The sequence below is a fragment of the Rhinoraja longicauda genome, chromosome 31 (assembly GCF_053455715.1).
Source record: "Rhinoraja longicauda isolate Sanriku21f chromosome 31, sRhiLon1.1, whole genome shotgun sequence".
Lineage (NCBI taxonomy): Eukaryota > Metazoa > Chordata > Chondrichthyes > Rajiformes > Arhynchobatidae > Rhinoraja > Rhinoraja longicauda.
This window is the reverse complement of record NC_135983.1, coordinates 1,207,085-1,231,292: the sequence shown is the minus strand read 5'-3', so window position 1 is coordinate 1,231,292 and position 24,208 is coordinate 1,207,085. Positions and strand designations below refer to the sequence as shown.

Here is a 24,208-nt window from a genome sequence, read left to right as displayed (position 1 = left end):
AAGTGGTAGATGTAGGTACAATTACGACATTTACAAGACTTAGACAGCTATATGGAGTTTGGAGGGATATGGGCTAGGTATAGATAAGTGGGACTGGCTCAGTTAGGCAATGGGGTCGGCATGGACAAGTTGTACTGAAGGGGTCTATTTCTGTGCAGTATAGCTCCATGAGTCAATGAAGATTCTACAACATTAAAAGATGTTTCTAGGAATATTTATGCTAGCTAACTGACTTCAAGGGAAATATTCATCCAGATTAAAACTTTCTGCTGTAGTTTCAGTTGAATAGAAGTATGAGGGCAGATTTCATTGAAACCTACCAAATAATGAAAGGCCTAGATATAATGGACGTGGAGAGGCTGCTTCCACTAGTGGATGAGTAGCACCAGAAGGCACAGCCTTAGAATAAAAGGACGTACCATTAGAAAGGAAATGAAGAGGAGTTTCTTTAGCCAGAGGGTGATAAATCTATGGAATTCATTGCCACAGACAGCCATACGGACTCGATGAGTCGAATGGCCTAGTTCTGCTTCTATGTCTTATGAACATGAATAATTTGTCGCAATAAAGATGTTGAAACAACAAGCACAGGGCCATGGGCAAAAATCGTCCGTGCCGAAGATGATGCCAAGTTAAACTAACCTTTGCCTGTGTTTAGATTAGTTTAGAGATACAGTGTGGAAACAGACCCTTCGGCCAGCCAAGACCTCACCGACCAGCGATCCCTGCACATTAACACTATCTTACACACACTGGGGACAAGTTACATTGCTACCAAACCAATTAATCTACAAACCTGCATGTCTTTGGAGTGTGGGAGGAAACCGACACGGTCACGGGGACAAAATACAAACAGTACCCGTAGTCAGGATGGAGCCCAGGTCTCTGGCGCTGTAAGGCGGCAACTCTACTGCTGCACCACTGTGCCACCAAGGGCACATTCAATATCCCTCTATTCCATGCATATCTATGTGCCTGTCTAAAAGCAAATGCCCCTTGCGTGTGTGCCTCCACTACTCTCCCTCACTGCACGTTTCAGGCACACCATTTGTTTTGTGACCCAATCATCTCCTTTAAACTTTGCCCTTCTCACCTTTGACATTTTCACCCTGGGGAAGAAAGTCCTTACTTTCTACCTATCTATGCCACTCATAATTTTACTCACTTTATCAGATCTCTCATGTTCTAGGGAAAACCTCTAATCCAGTCAGCATTCTTGTAAACCTCTTTTGCATCCTTTCCAAACCCTCCACATCCTTCCTGCACATAATGTACAAAGATAAAAGGACTGAAATATTCCCAAAATTAATCCCCAAAATAATGGGATAACCAAATTCTTGATTCTTATTCTCGGTGTCCTGACCAATGAAGACAAGCATACCATATGCCTTCTTTGCCACTCTATCTGCTTATGTTGCACTTTCAGGGAGCTGTGGCCTGGACCCTGTAAGTGTCTTGCCTGTAACTATACTTTCCCCTTTCATTCGACCTCACAAAGTGCTTGTTTGGATTAGAAACATAGAAAATAGTTGCAGGAGGAGGCCATACAGCCCTTCAAGCCTACAGCATTCATTGTGATCATGGCTGATCGTCCACAATCAATAACCCGTGCCTGCCTTCTCCGCATATCCCTTGATTCCACTAGCCCCTAGAGCTCTATCTAACTCTCTCTGCCCATCTGATTAAACCCCATCTGCCATTTCTTTCCCCATTTCCGTAGCAAATTTATATCCTGCTATATACTTTGACAGTCTTCCTCAACCTCCACCAATTTTGGTGTTGTCGTCAAGCCTGCTAATCAACCCATGTACATTTTACCTCTATGTCGTTTATATATAATAATAATAATAATAATACATTTTATTTATATAGCGCTTTTCATATACTCAAAGACGCTTTACAGAGATTTTGAGAACATAGGGAAATTAATAAATAGATAAATAAGTAAATAAATAAATGAACAGAGAAAGGAGACAGAAGGTGAGGTGACCTTCAGTGGTTGAAGGCAGTACTGAACAGGTGAGACTTCAGTGATGTTTTGAATGTGGTGAGTGTACGGGAGTCTCTAACGGTTTGGGGTAGTGAGTTCCATAGGGTGGGAGCAGCGATGGAGAAAGCCCTGTCCCCCCAGGATCTGAGTTTAGTCCGGATGTGGGGGGATAGGAGATTGGCAGCGGCAGAGCGGAGGGTGCAGGTGGGAGTGTGCCTGTGGAGGAGGTCGGTCAGGTAGGATGGGGCCAGGTTATGGAGGGCTTTGTAGGTTATGAGGAGGATTTTGTACTGGATTCTCTGGGGGATGGGGAGCCAGTGGAGTTTATAAAGGGCGGGGGTGATATGGTCACGGATCGAGGTGTGTGTGAGTAGACGGGCAGCGGAGTTTTGAATGTATTGAAGTTTATTGATGATTTTTGAGGGTGCGCCATAGTCCATAGTCTGCAGTAGTCCAGACGGGAGGTGATGAAGGCGTGGATGAGGGTTTCTGCAGCTGTGGAGGAGAGGGATGGACGGAGACGGGCAATGTTTTTGAGGTGGAAGAAGGCTGTCTTTGTGATGTGATTGATGTGTTTGTCGAAGGAGAGGGTTTGATCAAGGATGATTCCAAGATTCCGGATGTGAGGTGAGGTGGATACTGGGAGACCATCAATGTTGAGGATGAAGTTTTGGGTGGATTTGGTGAGCGTTTTTGGACCAATGATGATGATAAATCATAAATGATGATATATCATAAACAACAGAGGTCCCAGCACCGATCCCAGGTCTTGTATCAGGCTTTATCCAGCTCAAGGGCAGCTGTTTCAGCCAAAATGCTTGAAACTGAAAGCAAGTCTGCTGGCCATTGAACTGTTCCTTTGCCTTGCTAATGGAAGATCCGTGTCATTGTTCTAGAGTTTAAGCCGTTATCATGGCTATGTCCATAGATTTTGCAATTAAACATCTCCATGGAGTAGACAAATGTTTTTCTCATCAATATAACCATTGGAAACTTGGCAACTATGAACCAGAGGTTACTGGAAACCAAGGTCACTATAACCACAAGTACAATAAACTGCAGGGTGCTATGAGCAAGAGTGACAAACTGCATACCGGATAGTTCAGTTCAGTTTAGTTTATTGTCACATGTACAGTGAAAAGCTTTTGCAAAGATACGCTGAAAATTTGTGCAAGGTACATTTTTAGAATATTTCAGTCCTGTTATCCTGCTAATTTTGAATGTAACTTCATCTACAACATTAACCTGCAGCAGAGCGCAGCGGCACAGTTGCTCCCTTACAGCTACAGAGACCCAGGTTCGATCCTGACCAGGGGTGCTATCTATATATAGTTTGTATGTTCTCCCTGTCACCTGCATGGGTCTTTTGGTGTCCAAATCTTTGAATTTTTCAATGTTCAAATAATATTGAAATTAATTATTACTTTCAAAGCAGGAAGCAGTCTTTTTGTAGAATGGTTTAAAGGCTCTTAGGTTGGATGTTTAAAGTAAAATAGCAGGGCAATATTGGCAAACAGAAACCTCAGTAAATATTTTGAGGTTCTCAGTTTACTGGTAGCAAGCTCAATAACATATATATAACATATATATATAACATATAACAACTACAGCATGGAAACAGGCCTGTCCGGCCCTACCAGTCCACGCCGACCATTCTCCCTGACCTAGTCTCATCTACCTGCACTCAGACCATAACCCTCCAATCCCCTCCTATCCATATACCTATCCAATTTACTCTTAAATAATAAAATCGAGCCAGCCTCCACCACTTCCACCGGAAGCCCATTCCATACAGCCACAACCCTCTGAGTAAAGAAGTTCCCCCTCATGTTACCCCTAAACCTTTGTCCCTCAATTCTGAAGCTATGTCCCCTTGTTGGAATCTTCCCCACTCTCAAAGGGAAAAGCCTACCCACGTCAACTCTGTCCGTCCCTCTCAAAATTTTAAAAACCTCTATCAAGTCCCCCCTCAACCTTCTACGCTCCAAAGAATAAAGACCCAACCTGTTCAACCTCTCTCTGTAGCCTAAGTGCTGAAACCCAGGCAACATTCTAGTAAATCTCCTCTGTACCCTCTCCATTTTATCGACATCCTTCCTATAATTTGGCGACCAGAACTGCACACCATACTCCAGATTCGGCCTCACCAATGCCCTGTACAATTTCAACATTACATCCCAACTTCTATACTCGATGCTCTGATTTATAAAGGCAAGCATACCAAACGCCTTCTTCACCACCCTATCCACATGAGATTCCACCTTCAGGGAACAATGCACAGTTATTCCCAGATCCCTCTGTTCCACTGCATTCCTCAATTCCCTACCATTTACCCTGAACTAACCTTGAACAAAGTCCATCACAAGGAACATAATCTATACAGACCTCAAAGAACATTAAAATCAACACAATTTCAGTTATTTAATCTTAACAAAATTAATGCTTGTGCTTTCTTATTAATAATTCTGTGAATATACTGGCGACCCACGTGTCACAAATGGGTTGCGTTCCTCGAAAACCGTCTTTGTTATGATTTTATGCAACGCAAAACACTTGTTCCCATAGAATCCCTTCTTACAAGGCAGATGTTTTATGCCGATGTTAAGTGCAGATTTTCCTATGGGATATTCTTCTCCAATGAAGACATTTTATTGGTGATGGCCAAGTGATCCATTACCGTTATGTAACAGCGTGGCTAACGTTGAGGTCAAGGAAAAAGCTCATGCTGAATAAATCCCCAATAAATTATGTTAATAATCATTTCGAGTCACTTTATGGTGTGGAGCAATAAGATTTGGATAAGACGTCACATCGTCGACTGGGTTAGCAGCCATAGCAGTGTCCCTTGCACGCACCTCTGGAAACCCCGAGGTTGTAGGGAAACCCGATAGAAGTGTATAAAATTATGAGAGGCATAAGACCAAAGCAGAAGCATAGCTAGGCCATTCGGCCCACCGAGTCTGCTCCGCCATTTGATCATAGCTGGTCTATTTTTCCCTCTCCTGCCTCTTCCCATAACTATTGACTTGCCTGTCAAGTCATTGAGAAAGTCATCTATGCCTTTATTCTACCAAAGTGCTTAACTTTGCTAAGCTGATTTCCATTTGCAACTTCTTTGCCCACTCTCCCAATCTGTCCAGTCCTTCTGTAGACTCCCTGCTTCCTCACTGCCTGCCCCTCCACCTATCCTTTTTATCATCTGCAAACTTGGTCACAAACCCAATTAATTCCAACATCCAGATCATTAACATATAATGTGAAAAGTAGTGGACCCAACACGATCCCTGCTGAACACCACCAGTCACCGGCAGTCAACCAGAAAAAGCCCCTTTTAATCCCACTCTTTGCCATCTGCCATTCAACCAATCTTCTATCCGTGCTAGTACCTTGCCTCCATGGGCACCTATCTTGTTTAGCAGCGTCATGTGTGGCATCTTATAAAAGGCCTTCTGAAAATCCAAGTAAGCAACATCCACTGACTCCTTTGTCTATCCCTATTTACTTCTTATTTTAGAGTATTATTAAGGATGATTTACTTCCTCAACCAATTCCAATAGATTTGTCAGGCAAGATCTCCCCTTCACATGGACTTCAGCCTATTTTATCATGTGCTTGAAACCTCATTCTTAATAATGGACTCTAACATTTTTCCCAGCACAGAAGTCAGACTAACTGGCTTTCCCTTCTTAAACTAACTTTCCCTTCTTAAACAGTGGAGTTACATTTGTGATTATTTCAGAACTCTGGAGCCACTCCTGACTCTAGTGATTCTTGAAAGATCACTAGCAATGCCTCTACAATCACTCCAGCTACATGTTTCAAAACCGCGGGGTGTAGTCCATCAGGTTCAGGTGAATTATCCACCTTCAGACCTTTCAGCTTCCCAAACACCACCTCCTCAGATATAGCGACAGCACTCACTTCTGCACCCTGACTCTTGAATTTCTGGGATATTGTTGGTGTCTTCCACTATGAAGACTGACACGAAAAATGCATTCATTTCTTCAGCCATGTCTTTTTTCCACGTTACCAATTCTCCAACATCATTTTCCAGTGGTCCAATGTCCTCTCTTGCCTCCCTTTTATTCCTTATATTTAAGGGGGAAAAAGTTTGGTACGCTCTTCTATATTATTGGCTAGCTTACCTTCATATTTCATCTTTTCTCCCCTTATTGCTTTTTTTAGTTGCCTTCTGTTGGGTTTTCAAAGGTTCCCAATCCTCTAGCTTCCTGCTAATCTTTGCCGTGGTATATGCCTTCTCTTTTGTTTTTATGCTGACCTTTGTCAGCCATGGTGGCCTCATTTTCCCCTTAGCATGTTTCCTCCTCCTTCGGATGAAAAGATCTTTCGTCTTCCAGAAACTCCTGCCATTACTGCTCTAATGCCATTCCTGCTAGGTTCCCCTTCCAATCAACTTTCGCCAACTCCTCCCTCATGCCTCTGTGATTATGTTTATTCAACAATAATGCCAATACATCTCATTTCAGCTTCTCTCTCTCAAACTGCATGACAAATTCCATCATATTATGGCCATTATCTCCTCGGGGTTCCTTTACTTTGAGCTCCCTAATCAAATTTGTTTCAAAGCACAACATCAAATCCAGAATTACCTTTTCCCTGTGCAGGAAAGAACAGACTCCAAAGACGTACAGGTATGTAGGTTAATTGACTGGGTAAATGTAAAAAATTGTCCCTAGTGTGTGTAGGATAGTGTTAATGTGCGGGGATCGCTGGGCGGCGCGGACTCGGTGGGCCGAAGGGCCTGTTTCCGCGCTGTATTTCTAAATCTAAATCTAAACTGCAGATGCTGGTTTAAACCAAAATGCTGGAGTAACTCAGCAGAATAGGCAGCATCTCTGACGAGAAGGAATGAGTGACCTTTCTGGTTGAGACCCTTCTTCAGACCTTTCCCTAGTGGGCTTGACCATGAGCTGCTCTAAAAAGCCATTTTACTCATTCCTTTTCTTGGGATCCAGTACCAACCTGATTTTCCCAGCCTACTTGCATATTGAAATCTCCTATGACCACTGTAACATTGTCTTTCTTACATGCCGATTGTATAATCCTAATGTAATTTGTGCTTTACATCCTGACTACGATGCAGAGGCCCGCAGGTATCTCCCATCAGGTTCTTTTTACCTTTGCAGTTTCTTAACTCTACCCGCAAGGATTCTATATCACCTGATCCTTGGTCGCTTCTTGCTAAGGATTGGATTTCATTCCATAGCAACAGAGTTACCCCACCCCCTCTGACCACCTGCCCTTCATTACCAGAGGATGTGTATCCATGGCTCATCAGCTCTAAGCTCTGTTCCTGTCAACCACAACTCTGTGATGCCCACAACGTTCTACCTGACAATTTCTAACAGTGCTATAAGCTCATCCACCTTGTTTTGCAATACTGCGTGCATTTAGTTAGATACTAGACCAAGTGGACCCATTGGGCCAAAACCTCTCCTGCATTTGTGCAGCACCCTCGCCTCTCCCCCTCTCCCCCTCCCCTCTCCCCCATCCCCTCTTCTCCCCTCTCCCCCCTCCCCTCACCCTCCCCCCTCCTTCCCTCCCTTCCATGGCTGATCTTTCACAATAAGTACCCCGTTCCTGCCTTCTCCCCATACCCCCAGACTCCGCTATCATTAAGAGCTTTATCTAACTCTCTCTTGAAAGCATCCAGATAATTGGCCTCCACTGCCTTCTGAGGCAGAGAATTCCACAGATTTATAACATATAACATATAACATATAACATATAACAACTACAGCATGGAAACAGGCCTGTCCGGCCCTACCAGTCCACGCCGACCATTCTCCCTGACCTAGTCTCATCTACCTGCACTCAGACCATAACCCTCCAATCCCCTCCTATCCATATACCTATCCAATTTACTCTTAAATAATAAAATCGAGCCAGCCTCCACCACTTCCACCGGAAGCCCATTCCATACAGCCACAACCCTCTGAGTAAAGAAGTTCCCCCTCATGTTACCCCTAAACCTTTGTCCCTCAATTCTGAAGCTATGTCCCCTTGTTGGAATCTTCCCCACTCTCAAAGGGAAAAGCCTACCCACGTCAACTCTGTCCGTCCCTCTCAAAATTTTAAAAACCTCTATCAAGTCCCCCCTCAACCTTCTACGCTCCAAAGAATAAAGACCCAACCTGTTCAACCTCTCTCTGTAGCCTAAGTGCTGAAACCCAGGCAACATTCTAGTAAATCTCCTCTGTACCCTCTCCATTTTGTCGACATCCTTCCTATAATTTGGCGACCAGAACTGCACACCATACTCCAGATTTGGCCTCACCAATGCCCTGTACAATTTCAACATTACATCCCAACTTCTATACTCGATGCCCTGATCTATAAAGGCAAGCATACCAAACGCCTTCTTCACCACCCTATCCACATGAGATTCCACCTTCAGGGAACAATGCACAGTTATTCCCAGATCCCTCTGTTCCACTGCATTCCTCAATTCCCTACCATTTACCCTGTACGTCCTATTTTGATTTGTCCTACCAAAATGCAGCACCTCACACTTATCAGCATTAAACTCCATCTGCCATCTTTCAGCCCACCCTTCCAAAAGGCCCAAGTCTCTCTGTAGACTTTGAAAATCTACCTCACTATCAACTACTCCACCTATCTTAGTATCATCTGCATATTTACTAATCCAATTTGCCACACCATCATCCAGATCATTAATGTAAATGACAAACAACAGTGGACCCAACACAGATCCTTGGGGCACTCCACTAGACACTGGCCTCCAACCTGACATACAATTGTCAACCGTTACCCTCTGGTATCTCCCATTCAGCCATTGTTGAATCCATCTTGCAACCTCACTATTAATACCCAACGATTTAACCTTCTTAATCAACCTTCCATGTGGAACCTTGTCAAATGCCTTACTGAAGTCCATATAGACAACATCCACAGCCTTGCCCTTATCAATTTCCCTGGTAACCTCTTCAAAAAATTCAAGAAGATTAGTCAAACATGACCTTCCAGGCACAAATCCATGTTGACTGTTTCTAATCAGGCCTTGATTATCCAAATAATTATATATATTGTCCCTAAGTATCTTTTCCATTAATTTTCCCACCACAGACGTCAAACTAATAGGTCTATAATTGCTAGGTTTACTTTTAGAACCTTTTTTAAACAAAGGCACAACATGCGCAATGCGCCAATCTTCCGGCACCATCCCTGTTTCTAATGATGTTTGAAATATTTCCGTCATAGCCCCTGCTATTTCTGCACTAACTTCCCTCAATGTCCTAGGGAATATCCTATCAGGACCTGGAGACTTATCCACTTTTATATTCTTCAAAAGTGTCCGTACCTCCTCTTCTTTAATCCTCCTAATTTCCATCACTACTCTACTTGTTTCGCTTACCTCACATAATTCAATATCCTTCTCCTCGGTAAATACCGAAGAAAAGAAATTGTTTAATATCTCCCCCATTTCTTCCGGCTCAGCACATAGCTGTCCACTCTGACTCTCTAATGGACCAATTTTATCCCTCACTATCCTTTTGCTATTGACATATCTGTAGAACCCCTTGGGGTTTACTTTTACATTACTTGCCAAAGCAGCCTCATATCTTTTTTTCGCTTTTCTAATTTCCTTTTTAAGATTCCTTTTACATTCTTTATATTCCTCAAGAACCTCATTTACTCCCTGCCGCTTATATTTATTGTATATCTCCCTCTTTTTCCGAACCAAGTGTCCAATTTCCCTGGAAAACCATGGCTCTTTCAAATTATTATTCTTTCCTTTCCACCGAACAGGGACATAAAGACTCTGTACTCTCAAAATTTCACCTTTAAATATCCTCCATTTCTCTATTATATCCTTTTCATAAAACAACAATTTCCATTTCACTCCTTTTAAATCCTTTCTCATCTCCTCAAAATTAGCCTTTCTCCAATCCAAAATCTCAACCCTTGGTCCAGATTTGACCTTCTCCATAATGATATTGAAACTAATGGCATTATGATCACTAGACCCAAAGTGCTCCTCAACACATACCTCCGTCACCTGACCCATCTCATTTCCTAACAGGAGGTCCAACACTGCCCCTTCTCTGGTAGGCACCTCTACGTATTGCTGCAAAAAACTATCCTGCACACATTTTACAAACTCCAAACCATCCAGCCCTTTAACAGAATGTGATTCCCAGTCTATTTACGGAAAATTGAAATCACCCACAATCACCACTCTGTGCTTACTACTAATATCTGCTATCTCCTTACATATTTGCTCTTCCAATTCTCGTTCCCTATTTGGCGGTCTATAATACACCCCTATAAGTGTTGCTAAACCTTTCTCATTTCTGAGTTCCACCCAAACAGCCTCCTTAATCGAGCCTTCTAGTCTGTCCTGCCAAAGCACTGCTGTGATATCCTCCCTGACAAGCAATGCAACACCCCCACCTCTTGCCCCTCCGATTCTATCACATCTGAAACAATGAAATCCTGGAATATTTAATTGCCAATCGCAACCCTCCTGCAACCATGTTTCACTGATCGCCACAACATCATACTTCCAGATGTCAATCCAGGCTCTAAGCTCATCCACCTTTCTTACAATGCTCCTAGCATTAAAATATACACATTTAAGGGACCCATCATTTCTTATTCTCAGTTTATTTCTTTTCCCTTCTTTCTCTCCTACATATTGGGTCTGAGTGTTTCCCTTTTCTGCCTCCTGCCTCACACACTGCCTATTAGCTATCTGTGTTTGAGTCTCTCCCCCCAACCGTACTAGTTTAAAGTCTCCGCAGTTATTTTAGCAAATCTCCCCGCCAGGATATTGGTTCCCCTCGGGTTCAGATGCAACCCGTCCTTTTTGTACAGGTCATACTTCCCCCAGAAGAGGTCCCAATGATCCAGAAACTTGAAACCCTGCTCCCTACACCAGTTCCTCAGCCACGTATTTATCCACCACCTCACTCCATTCCTATTCTCACTATCGCGTGGCACAGGCAGTAAGCCTGAGATTATTACTTTGGAAGTCCTTTTTTTTAACTCTCTTCCTAGCCCCCTGAATTCTCCTTTCAGGACCTCTTCCCTTATCCTACCTATATTGTTGGTACCTATATGTACCACGACCTCTGGCTCCTCTCCCTCCCCTTTCAGGATGTCCTGGACACGCTCAGACACATCCTGGACACCGGCACCAGGGAGGCAAACCACCATCCGGGTCTCCCGACTGCGTCCACAGAAACGCCTATCTGACCCCCTCACTATAGAGTCCCCTATTACTACTGCTCTCCTCTTCCTTTCCCTACCCTTCTGAGCAACAGGGCCGGACTCCTTGCCAGAGGCCCGGGCACCGTCGTTGCCCCCAGGTAGGCTGTCCCCCCCAACAGTACTTAAACAGGAGTACTTATTTCCAAGGGGTACAGCCACCGGGGTACTCCCTAGTCCCTGCCTCTGTTCCTTGCCCCCCCTAACAGTGACCCACTTGTCTACCTCCCGTGGTCTAGGAGTGACCACCTCCCTGTAACTCCTATCTATAACCTCCTCACTCTCCCTGATCAGACGGAGGTCATCAATCTGCCGCTCCAGGTTCCTAATACGGTCCCTTAGGAGCCCCATCTCGTCACACCTGGCGCAGATGTGGATGTCTGGAAGACTATCAGACTCCCAGATTCCCCACATCTGACACCCAGAACAAAAAACTGCCCTGGCAGTCATACTCTCCAAACAAAGCCCCGCGCTCGGTTACTAAACCTACCGCCCGGCCGCTACTCCAACCGCTCCAACCGCCCACCCAAAAGAACTGAGTGATCTCCTGGGAGAGGCGAAAAACCGGATAAAAAACCCAGGCCAATTTGGGAAAAAATCCGGGAAATTCCTCTCCGACCCCAAGCTAGGCGATCGAAACTAGTCCGGGAGATCACACAGGTCTTACTCCTTACTATCCCCACACAATCCCCACACACTACTTCCCAAGCAACACAGCTAGGTGCTGCTTGCTACTGCTGCTTGCTGCTGCTGCTACTGCTGCTATTGAGATCCTTGTAACTTAGTGCCAAGATAATAACCTCTCCCACAATGTCAGCAAGACAAAGGAGATTGTGATTGACTTCAGGAAGCAAAGCATTACATACATCCCCATCTACATTAATGGCACCGAAATAGAGATGGTAGAAAGCTTCAAGAAAGTAGAGACGAAGTAGAAAGATTCAAGATCCTAGGACTAAATTGCACCAGCATTTTGTCCTGGACCAACCACATCGAAGCAAGGGCCAAGAAAACACATCAACGCCTCTACTTCCTTAGAAGGCTTAGAGAACTTCAGCATATCCCCACCAACCCTCACCAACGTCTACATCACAGCATGGTTTAGGAACAGCTCCAGCCAAGACCGCAAGCTGCTGCTGCTACTGCTGATTTACAACTCTCTGAGTGAAAAAGTTTTTTTCTCATCTCTGTTCTAAATGGTCTACCCCTTAATCTTAAACTTTGGCCCTGGCTCTGGACTCCCCCAACATTGGGAACATGTTTCCTCCCTCTAATGTGTCCAATCCCTTAATAATCTTATGTTTCAATAAGATCCCCTCTCATGCTTCTAAATTTCAGTGTATACAAGCCTAGTCGCTCCAGTCTTTCAACATAGGACAGTCCCGCCATTCCGGGAATTAACCTAGTGAACCTACACTGCACGCCCTCAATAGCAATTGTGTCTATTCCCCTAATTATACTGCCCCCAATCGCAACTAGGTGTCTCTTCTTCCCCTCCTCTTGAATGATCCACTGAGCCATAGGTTGCTCATCTTTCATACGGCCTTCCACTCTCATCCACACAGGGAGCAAGACTCAGACCTGTTAGACGAGCTCAAGAGCCGAGGCTCCACCAGCACTTAGTTCAGGTTAGTTTATTATTGTCACCTGTGAAAATCTTTTGTGTTTGCATATTATCCAGTTAAAAAAAATACTATACATGAAGACAATCAAGACGTCCCCAATTATAAATGGATTCAATGGATGGGAGGTTAGTTTGTGTGATGGTCTGGGCTACATGTACAACTTACTGCAATTTCTTGCGGTCTTGGCTGGAGCTGTTCCTAAACCATGCTGTGATGTAGACGTTGGTGAGGGTTGGTGGGGATATGCTGAAGTTCTCTAAGCCTTCTAAGGAAGTAGAGGCGTTGATGTGTTTTCTTGGCCCTTGCTTCGATGTGGTTGGTCCAGGACAAAATGCTGGTGCAATTTAGTCCTAGGATCTTGAATCTTTCTACTTCGTCTCTACTTTCTTGAAGCTTTCTACCATCTCTATTTCGGTGCCATTAATGTAGATGGGGATGTATGTAATGCTTTGCTTCCTGAAGTCAATCACAATCTCCTTTGTCTTGCTGACATTGTGGGAGAGGTTATTATCTTGGCACTAAGTTACAAGGATCTCAATCTCCTTTCGGTATTCTCATCATTATTCAATAACCGGCTCACTATGGTGGTGTCATCTGCAAACTTGTAAATTGAGTTGACTACACAATAGTGAGTGTATAAGGAATATAGTTGGGGCTGAGAACATATCCTTGTGGGAACCAGTATTGAGAGACCATGGTCTCTTAGATTCCCCCTACCTGCCTCACAATCCCTGGCGTGCTGCAGTATTTGAAGCTCAGATTCCAGGTCATCAAACTTTAGCTTGAATTCACAAGAACACAAGAAAATAGGAGCAGGAGTAGGCCAACCGGCCCCTCGAGCCCACTCCGCCATTCAATACGATCATAGCTGATCCTACCCCAATCCCCTTCCCACTATCGCCCTTCTTCCCACCCAAAAGAACCGTGTGATCTCCTGGGAGAGGCGAACATTCCTCGAGCAACCTTGCTGCAGATATGGTCACCAGGAACCGTAGTGGGGTCAACCAGCTCCCACGTCACGTGATCACCAGGAACCGTAGTGGGGTCAACCAGCTCCCACGTCACGTGATCATACATCCCTACTTTATTTATTTCCAACAACTGCTTTTTAAACTTCCCGCTGCCGCTGTTGCTCAGGCTTGAAACTGACTTGCCCGCTAGCTCGGTGCTCCTTTCTTCAGCTATGCTCGCCGAAGCCTCTTGAGCCAAAGCCTCAGTCCTGCTCTTGGCCTCAACACCGCTTCTCTCTGAATGCGACCACTCCCAATAGGCCACATGCTATGCCTTCCTTTCATTGTTGCCTGTCTCTTCCTTATCTAATCCAAAGCATGCTTTTTAAAATTCCCTGCCTATTCAATTAAAATATATATATTTAGCTGTATTTTCCTGCTGGTTTTTTTAAGTTGATTATTCACCTCTCAAAATGGCTGCACACTCTCTGCTCAGTTTTATGCAGTAATGCGTTGCCAGGGTTGGTGGCTGTGGCCAATATGATAGTGGCATTTGAATACTGATTTCTCTAACTTCAAGTAACCCTTGCTTTCCCTCACTCTCTCCGGCCCTCCCCCACCCTAGTTCTACATTCACTGTCCTCCTGATTGATTTTACTGATTGTATGCCTCGTTGTCACCTTACCCTCAGCCAACACTGAAATATTCTTCATTTCCTTGAACAGCATCGGCCTTGATCTGTCAGTTTCACACCTTACTCTTCCATACCTCTAGGGTCTCCCTCTCCCCTGACAGTCTGAAGACCAAAAACGTCACCCATTCCTTCTCTCCAGAGATGCTGCCTGTCTCACTGAATTACTCCAGTATTTTGTGCCTCCAGTAACATTCAAGAGGTTTTAGGATCAGTGCATGAATATGCAGAGAATGGAGGGTTATGGAGAATGCAGAGGTAGATAAGAGGTGGTCTTGGCATCATGCCCAGACCAGACATTGTGGGCTGAAGGGCCTGTGCTCATGTTGTACTGGTCAATGTTCTCTAGTCTGAAGACATGAACAGATGTCACAGAGTGCAGTACTGTCCGAGTTGTCACTGACAGACAAGGCTTGTGAGTTCAGAAAGGGTTCAGGAAGTGGGGAGATCAGGGAACATCAGTGTTCATGGGAGAAAGGTGCCAAGGCAGGGGACAAGGTTTTCAGGAAGTAATGGGTTAATGGTGGTGGAATAAGAATTCAGGGGGTGACGGGTTAAAGGTGGTGCTGGAGGAGTTCTGGGATAATGGATTAAAGGTGTTGCAGTAGGAGTTCAGAGGATAATGGGTTAAAGGTTGGGGAGAAGGAGTTCAGATAATGGTGCTGAAGGAGTTCAGGAGTAATGGGTTTAAGATAGTGCAGGAAGAATACTGTGGTAATGGGTTAAAGGTGGTAGAGGAGGAGTTCACAGGTAACGGGTTAAAGTGCAATGACAGTGGAAGTGGAATAAACGTCCAAGGGATTATTGAATGGAGCTGGCCAGGCCTACTGTAACTCCCAACAAGGCAGCCCGTCAGAGAGAATGCATTGCAGATGAAGAGCAAGGCAATGCTGCACTCTGAGATGTCTGCTCATCTGTCCTCGCACTGGAGAGGATGCAGCAAAAGTAAAGTGCCCTCCATAATGTTTGGGACAAAGACCCATCATTTATTTATTTGCCTCTGTACTCCACAATTTGAGATTTGTAATAGAAAAAAAATCACATGTGGTTAAAGTGCACATTGTCAGATTTTATTAAAGGGTATTTTTATACATTTTGGTTTCATCTCAGTACAAACTCTGTACCGACTGCATCCGTAGTCGGGATCAAACCCGGGACTCTGGTGCTGTGACTTCTACCACTGCACCACCGTGCCATCCCATGTTCTGAAAGTAATTCCGGTAATGATCATGCAATTGAAAATACATCATTAATAATAGATCTTAAGGAGAACTCACTGGAGTTTAGAAGGATGAGAGGGGATCTTATAGAGACGTATAAAATTATAAAAGGACTAGACAAGGTTGATGCAGGAAAAATGTTCCCATTGTTGGGGGAGTCAAGAACCAGGGGACACTGCCTAAGAATAAAGGGGAGTCCTTTTCTTAGGCAGAAGCTTTTTCACCCAGAGAGTTGTGAATTTGTGGAGTTCTCTGCCACAGAAGGCAATGGAGGCCTATTCACTGGATGAATTTAAAAGAGAGTATGATAGAGCTCTATGGGAACAGTGGAATCAAGGGATATGGGGAGAAGGCAGGCACAGGTTACTGATTGTAGATGATCAGCTATGATCACAATGAATGGCGGTGCTGGCTCGAAGGGCCAAATGGCCTCCTCTTGCACCTATTTTCTATGTTTCTAGAAACAGTGAAGACAAAGATAGCAGTTTACAATGCCTGTGTCAACAGCACGCTGCTGTATGGCAGTGAGACATGGACTACATATGCCAGACTGGAGAGAAGACTCAACACCTTCCACCTTAGAAGCATCCGCCGTATCCTGGGTATATCTGGACAAGACACAGTGTCCAACGCCAAGATTCTGTCTGGCGCTGGCCTTCCGAGTATGTCCACTCTACTCAGGCAGTGCAGGCTGCGGTGGCTGGGCCATGTCCACAGCATGGAGGATGGCCGTATTCCAAAAGACATCTGCTATGGAGAGCTGACATCTGGGAGGAGAACCATCAGCCGCCCCCAGCTACGTTACAAGGATGTCTGCAAGAGAGATTTGAAGGCGCTCGACATCGATGTGGAGTCCTGGGAGAGCCTTGCAGCTGACCGTACGAAGTGGAGAGGTACCCTGAACCAACATCTCAAAACGGGGGAAGAGAAACTGATGAATGCAGCGGCAGACAAGCGGGCACGCAGAAAGGAGCGCAGCAACTTCAACAGACCAGAGACCACACACAAATGTGACCTTTGCAATAGAGACTGTCACTCCCGCATTGGTCTCTTCAGCCACAAGCGACGCTGCTCTAGCCGAGGTGTGGAGCAAGCAGCCAACTGGGATGCATCACCCATGGTCAGCCATGACCGAGGGGGCCTAAGATATTTCTAGAACAATAATACATTCTGGCACTAAATAGCACTGACCAATATTATAGAAGCACCTTGACTCATTTTCTACAAAGTATTCAGATTGGTTCTGTATCCCAAGAAAGGGTGTTTGTAGAGTGCCTCCAAGATGCATTCTTAGAGCAGCTTCTACTGGAGCCTACCAGAGAGAAGGCAATTCTGGATTTAGTGTTGTCCAATGAACCAGATTTCATTGAACCAGATGAACCAGGGAACTCAAGGTAAAGGAGCCACTAGGAGTTAGTGACCATAATATGATTAGATTTAACTGCAATTTGAGAGGGAGAAGGTTAAATCAGAAGTGTCAGTGTTGCAGTTGAACAAAAGGGGCGATGAAGGCATGAGAGAGGAGCTCTCAAGGTAGACTGGAAAAGGATCCCAGCGGGAATGATGATGGAACAGCAATGGCAGGAATCTCTGGGCATAATCCAGAAGATGCAGGATCATTTCATTCCAAGGAGGAAGAAAGATTCTAAGGGGAGTAAGAGGCAACCGTGGCTGACAAGGAAAGTTAGGGTTGGAATAAAACTAAAAGAAAAGATGTATAACATAGCAAAGAGTACGGGAATCCAGAGGATTGGGAAACTTTCAAAGGACACAGAAGGTAACAAAAAGGGTAATACGGGGTGAAATGATGAAGTGCAAGGATAAGCTGGCCAAGGAAGGATAGTAAAAAGGATAGTAGGATAAAGAAGGATAGTAAAAGCTTCTTTAGGTATGTTGAGAAAAAGATTAGTAAAGACAAATGTGGGTCCCTTGAAGGCAGAAACAGGTGAATTTATTATGGGTAACAAGGAAATGGCAGAAGTGTTGAACAGGTACTTTGGATCTGTCTTCACTAAGGAAGACACAAACAATCTCCCAGATATACTAGAGGACAGAGGATCTCGGGAAACGTAGGAACTAAAAGAAATTTGCATTAGGCAAGAAATAGTATTGGGTAGACTGATGGGACTGAAGGCTGATAAATCCCCAGGGCCTGATGGTCTGCATCCCAGAGTACGTAGGGAGGTGGGACTAGAAATCAGGGACGCACTGGTGATCATTTTCCAATGTTCAATAGATTCAGTATCAGTTTCTGTGGATTGGAGGGTAGCTAATGTTATCCCACTTTTCAAGAAAGGAGCGAGAGAGAAAATGGGGAATTACAGACCAGTTAGCCTGACATCAGTGTTGGGGAAGATGCTGGAGTCAATTATTAAAGAGGTAATAAGGGCCGCTGAGCTGCATTCACCGCCCCAACAGAAGGTGGACTTCAAAGGCTAATGAACAGGATGTCTTATGGCTGCAATGAATATCGACTGACAATCAGCATTAAGAAGACAGTTGTCATAGGTCAGGGCACTCCACTCCCCGCTCAAATCAGCCTAAACACCACTTTACTGGAAACCGTCAAAACATTCACCTACTTGGGATCCACGGTGACTGAGAGCCTCTCTTTGGATGAGGAAATCAACCCACGCATAGGAAAGGCAGCAACCACCTTTGGGAGACTAACCATGGAGGAACAGGAAACTCACAACCAAAACCAAGGTCACTGCGTATTGAGCACGCTACTATACAGTAGTGAAGCTTGGATGGCCTATCAACATCAAGAGCGGAAATTGAATAACATCCATTTTCGCTGTCTTCGCCACATCCTGGGAGTTTCTTGGCAGGACCAAATCCTCTCTCTAACCAACATGCTGAGCATCCCTGCTATCCTCAAGCAGAAGGGCCTCCGCTGGCTTGGACATGCACACAGGATGGATAATGGACGTATCCTCAAAGACATGCTTTATGGGGAGGTTGCCAATGCTCGGAGACCAAGAGGAAGACCAAAGCTCCGCTACAAGGACACAATTAAAAGGGATATGACAAGCTCCAATATCCATACGGACAACTGGGAAGCGGCTGCTGAGGAGGTGGAGGTAGGACCTCCAGGCGGGCATGAAACATCACGACAACATGTTGTTCAAGACCCTGGAGCACAGGCGCCAACGCCGCAATATGGTCAAAGACAGCAGCCACGGACTCCCCAGAACAACAACCAGACACGACCTCACCGGTGGAAACCATGGAAGGATCTGCCTGTCACGGATAGGCCTAGTCAGTCACACAAGGAAATGTAACCACAGGTGAAAAATCCCCCTCTCCATGCCGGACAACGCCAAGCCGCACCATCATCTTCCGCAGATGGACGGATGCCAGAGTAATAACAGCGCATTTGGATAACAGTAAAAGGATTGGCCCAAGTCAGCATGGATTTATGAAGGGGAAATCTTCTGGAATTTTTTGAGGATGTGACGTAAAATGGATGAGGGACAGCCAGTGGATGTAGAAAGCTTTCAGAAAGTTGTTGATAAGGTCCTACACAGGAGATTGGTGACCAAAATTAGAGCACATGGTATTGGGGGTAGGGTGTTGACATGGATAGAGAATTGGTTGGCAGACAGGAAGCAAAGAGTAGGAGTAAACGGGTCCTTTTCAGAATGGCAGGCAGTGGCGAGTGGAGTGCCGCAAGACTCGGTGCTGGGGACACAACTTTTTACAATATATATTAATGATTTAGATAATATAATAATAATAATAATAATATTCATTTATTGTCATTGCAACGAGTACAACGAAATTAAAAAATAGCCAATCCTGACGGTGCGTACAAACATATATGCATGGAATTAGAAGCAACACTAGGAGGTTTGCAGATGACACAAAGCTGGGTGGCAGTGTGAACTGTAAAGAGGATGTTAGGAGGTTGCAGGGTGACTTGGACAGCTGAATGAATGGGCAGATGCATGGCAGATGCAGTATATGTGGATAAATGTGAGGTTATCCACTTTGGCGACAAAAACAAGGAGGCAGATTATTTTCTCAATGGTGTCAGATTAGGTAAAGGAGAAGTGCAACGAGACCTGGGTGTCCTTGTACACCAGTCACTGAAAGTAAGCGTGCAGGTCCAGCAGGCAATGAAGAAAGCTAATGGCATTTTGGCCTTCATAATGAGAGAATTTGAATAGGAGTAAAGAGGTTCTTCTGCAGTTGCACAGGGCGTAGTGAGACCACATCTGGAGTATTGTGTGCAGTTTTGGTCTCCTAATTTGAGGAAGGATGTCCTTGCTATTGAGGCAGTGCAATTCACGAGGTTAATCCCCGGGATGTTGGGACTGTCATATGAGGTAAGATTGGAAGGACTGGGCTTGTATTCACTGGAGTTTAGAAGGATGAGAGAGGATCTTATAGAGACATATAAAATTATGAAAGGACTGGACAAGCTAGATGCAGGGAAATTGTTCCCAATGTTGGGGGAGTCCAGAACCAGAAGCCACAGTCTAAGAATAAATTGGAGGCCATTTAAAACTGATGTGAGAAAAAACCTTTTCACCAAGAGAGCTGTGAATTTGTGGAATTTTCTGCCAAGTGGAGGCCAATTCACTAGATTAATTTAAAAGAGAGTTAGATTAGAGCTCTAGGGGCTAGTGGAATTAAGGGATATGGGGAGAAGGGAGGCACAGGTTACTGATTGTGGATGATCAGCCATGATCACAATGAATGGCGGTGCTGGCTCGAAGGGCCAAATGGCCTCCTCCTGCACAACTGTATGTGTGTATTGTCATTTGTGAGCGGAGCACCAAGCATATTCCTTGTATATGCACACACTTGGCCAATAAACTTCATTCATTCATTCATTGAAGCTGACCCCTCTAGTCTGAGATTTCTACCCGGGGAAAAAGGTTCTGCCTTGTCATCTTAAATACTCTTATCAGTTTCCCCTCATGCTCCAGAGACAACAATCCAAGTTTGCAATATCTTATAGCTAATACCCTCAAATCCAGGGCACATTATGGTAAACCGTTTCTGCAGCCCCCCTCCAAAGCCTGTAATGGGGTGACCAGAACGGCATACAATTCACATTTTTCATTTAGTGCATTTTATGAATGCATTGTAGTGTGATTGAAGTGTAATCTCCCTGAATATATCTACGAAACATGAAATTGAAACAAATTATTTTATAATGTCTCCTGACTTCTCAGATTGAAAAGAAAATTTTAATTGCAGAACTTGATGACGACAAATGTAAACTTAAACTAGCAGTCACTTGAATGGAATTGAAGGAAACACAGCTTTCACTGGCCATGTTGCTTTCATTCACAATGCACTCTTGCAGTGTGCCAGTTTGCTCCTGACCTGGTCCTTGCATCATGTCTTGAATATATCCGGAGGAGCCCTAGTCCTTCTGGGGGGCAATACATGAATAAGGTTGAATGAGCCTGTGCCCAACCTGTCTTTTTCATTATACACTTGTGAAATTAGCATTTGAATGTGACATTAAACTAATGCCTATTCAGTGATTCAGAAGCCAGTGAAAGATTTCACATCAGTTGGCACATGGTTTCATGGAATACAGTACTCCCTCAACTAAGAAACACTTTAAAAAGAAATGCAATAACTTTCCTTTTGGTGGACGTTGCTGTATGTTACATGGATGCTGTGTTTATCTCTCAATCACTGAACTTCAGAAGTAGTTCATTCAGTGCGATATGTGTGGAAATTTATATTATGAATGAGGGATTTTCCTTTTCTCTTTTACAGAAGATAGTTGGTAAATTTACAGTGAGCATTGTTTCGTGATGACAAATCTTCAGGTGTTGGAGGTGTCACTACCACAAGTACTCTCAAGAAAAGTGATCTACCTCAGTTACTTCACTCTCTGGATCGCCTGGATCACACTGTTGCCTTTTTACCATGGTTGCTATTAAAGTACCATGAGCCACACATTCAGGAAGCAGTCCAATGCAGGTATTCTGGGATACCTTTATCTGTCTCAGTTGCTGTTATAAGATCTGGATATTTAAATTTAACAATATTTTTATACAGTTATTTTACACAGTTCTGTGCTGTGATTGCACAGTAAGTTTGTATTTTGTATTTATATAAATATTGTGCATTTATCTGTCAATTTTGCATTTTATCTTTTTGCAAGAATAAAGATTCAATGAAATACTGGCAATGTTCTTCCTTATTTTCTATAAAAGCTGCCTAATCTTCTGCTGCTGTCATTCATAGACAATTTAGGTTCAGGAGTCCAGTTATGTCATGCTGTATTTTTTAATATGTGGTTGATATGGTAAGAAAGAAAGATATGGTAAGCATTAACTGAGTTAATGCTGATGAATGGTATTGCCGCTTCCCAGTCACTGCATAGGTCCTGTTTGGGGAAAGATGTCTATTTGTGTTGCTGTGGCCAGAATAATTGCTTTGGGATTTCTGTGAAAATTATCTGTGCCTGCTTTTGGGAAAATGTCCAATCGCAAAGGTAAAATAAATAAATGCCCAGGAGACTCTGACCTCAATTGACGGGCGGCACGGTGGCGCAGCGGTAGAGTTGCTGCCTTACAGTGAATGCAGCGCCGGAGACTCGGGTTCGATCCTGACTACGGGTGCTGTATGGTACGGAGTTTGTACGTTCTCCCCGTGACCTGCGTGGGTTTTCTCCGAGATCTTCGGTTTCCTCCCACACTCCAAAGACGTACAGGTTTGTAGGCAAATTGGCTGGGCAAATGTTTTTAAAAAATTGTCCCTATAAGGTGTAGGATCGTGTTGATGTGCGGGGATCGCTGGACAGCGCGGACCCGGTGGGCCGAAGGGCCTGTTTCTGCACTGTATCTCTAAATCTAAAAATCAATTCTTTCATACTTCTGGAATTGTAAGGAATAGCATCTGGCATTTGTTGGCTGTAGACACGGCTGGTTTTTGTTTATTTTATGGTACAGAGATTAAAGCATGATAACCATGTAATGAGTTACTGAGGGGTGTTGGTAAGTGCAAATGGCCCTAAATTGTCATTCCTCTGCAATTTGAATTGATTGGTTAAATAACTTGTTAAACTGGTTTGTGTGCTTTTGTCTAATTGTGAACTAAAAATAGGCCCAGATTTTAGCTTTGGACTGCAGAGGTGGCCATTTTTCAGTCAGTTTGAATGCTTTAAGATTTTTGGATGTTTCCAAAGATAAGTGACCACCTTCCCCATAGAATAACCAACATTAAGATTTAGAAACAAGGAACTGCAGATGCTGGTTTATACCAAAGGTAGACACAAAGTGTTGGAGTCGCTCAGCAGGTCAGGCAGCATCTCTGGAGAACATGGATATATTATTGTAAATAGTTAAATAATTAAAATCAAATAAAAAGAAACAAAATTAAAACAAAACAAACCTGGGGCTCAGGTGGACCAGACGCCGATCCAAGAGGCCGAGCATGTGGACCAGAAGCGGCCTGCAACTGCACAGAGCGGTGGAGGATACCATGACCATGCTTGGCCAGGATGACCCTACAACGCCACCAAGTCAATGGGCCTTCATGGTCAGGCCAAGAACTCTACACTTACAAGAACTGGGACTTGAAAATGGCACAAAATCTGGCAGCTCTGGATACTGTCTCAGTGTACTACTGCTATACACTTGTACATCTGAGATGCTTATCTAAGTTATAGTAGTGTATGCATACAAAAATATACACCTCAATAAAGTAACATTGAACCATTGATTCGCCCGGCAGTTTAAATATCTGCCATAGTTTTCCTTGGAAGTATTCATTTGCCTCTGCAATTCTCCGGCATAAAAAATTCCATACATTGACTGAGGAAAGAAATGTCGCCATCTGCAAAAACAACCTCTTGGCATTCACTCTGTTAATCCCCCTCAGAATTACTTCTTGTATGAGCCCCAGGCAATCTTCATCCAGTACAGACCCAAATTACTCAATCTTCATACATGTTCAACTCAGGAATCAACATAGTGATAATATAATATAATATAATCAACATAATCAACAAACCACACGTGCAGTAGGAGTGTCCCAGATAGCCGCACGGGTCTGATGCACCCGACGAACAACCGCTGCGCACCCCGGTCGGCCTGACTCGCCCCACAGGCCTCCCAGAGGACTGCGGAGAAGCCAGGCGGCAATGCCTGACTGGGCCGAAGGAGCCTCAGCGGAGGCGACGATGGGAGCCTCGGCGACGGCAGCCCCGGCGGCGGTGGAGTCTCGGGGGAATCGGCGGCAACGTTCGCCTCGGCGGCAGCAGCAGGAGCCTCAACGACCATGGGGCCTTGCAATCGACCCGCGATCAACGGACGATGTGCTTGAGGGGGAGGGGGAAGGGGAAGACACTGAGGACCCGGCCTGGGGGGACCACCATGAGGGATGGTGGGAGAGTAAAGGTGTGGGGGAGGGGGGGCACTCTAGTTTAGAATCCTCTGTCCAGGGTATAAGCCTGCATTTGTCTGTTTATTTGTTCGTTTGTTCCGGTGAAGGCGCTGTGCAAA

The 24,208-nt window shown here is 44.5% G+C and overlaps 1 protein-coding gene across 7 annotated transcripts in view; it reads left to right on the top strand.

The window, feature by feature from the left end:
* Positions 1 to 21,766, top strand: part of cntrl (centriolin) — a 152,043-nt gene extending 130,277 nt beyond the window's left edge. For all 7 annotated transcript variants that reach the window (XM_078425889.1, XM_078425890.1, XM_078425886.1 and 4 more), the window contains one exon: positions 21,474 to 21,766. In XM_078425889.1, the coding sequence (XP_078282015.1) occupies positions 21,474 to 21,487 (14 nt within the window). In that variant the 3' untranslated portion in view covers positions 21,488 to 21,766. The remainder of the gene's footprint in view (positions 1 to 21,473) is intronic.
* The last annotated feature ends 2,442 nt before the right edge of the window (positions 21,767 to 24,208 follow it).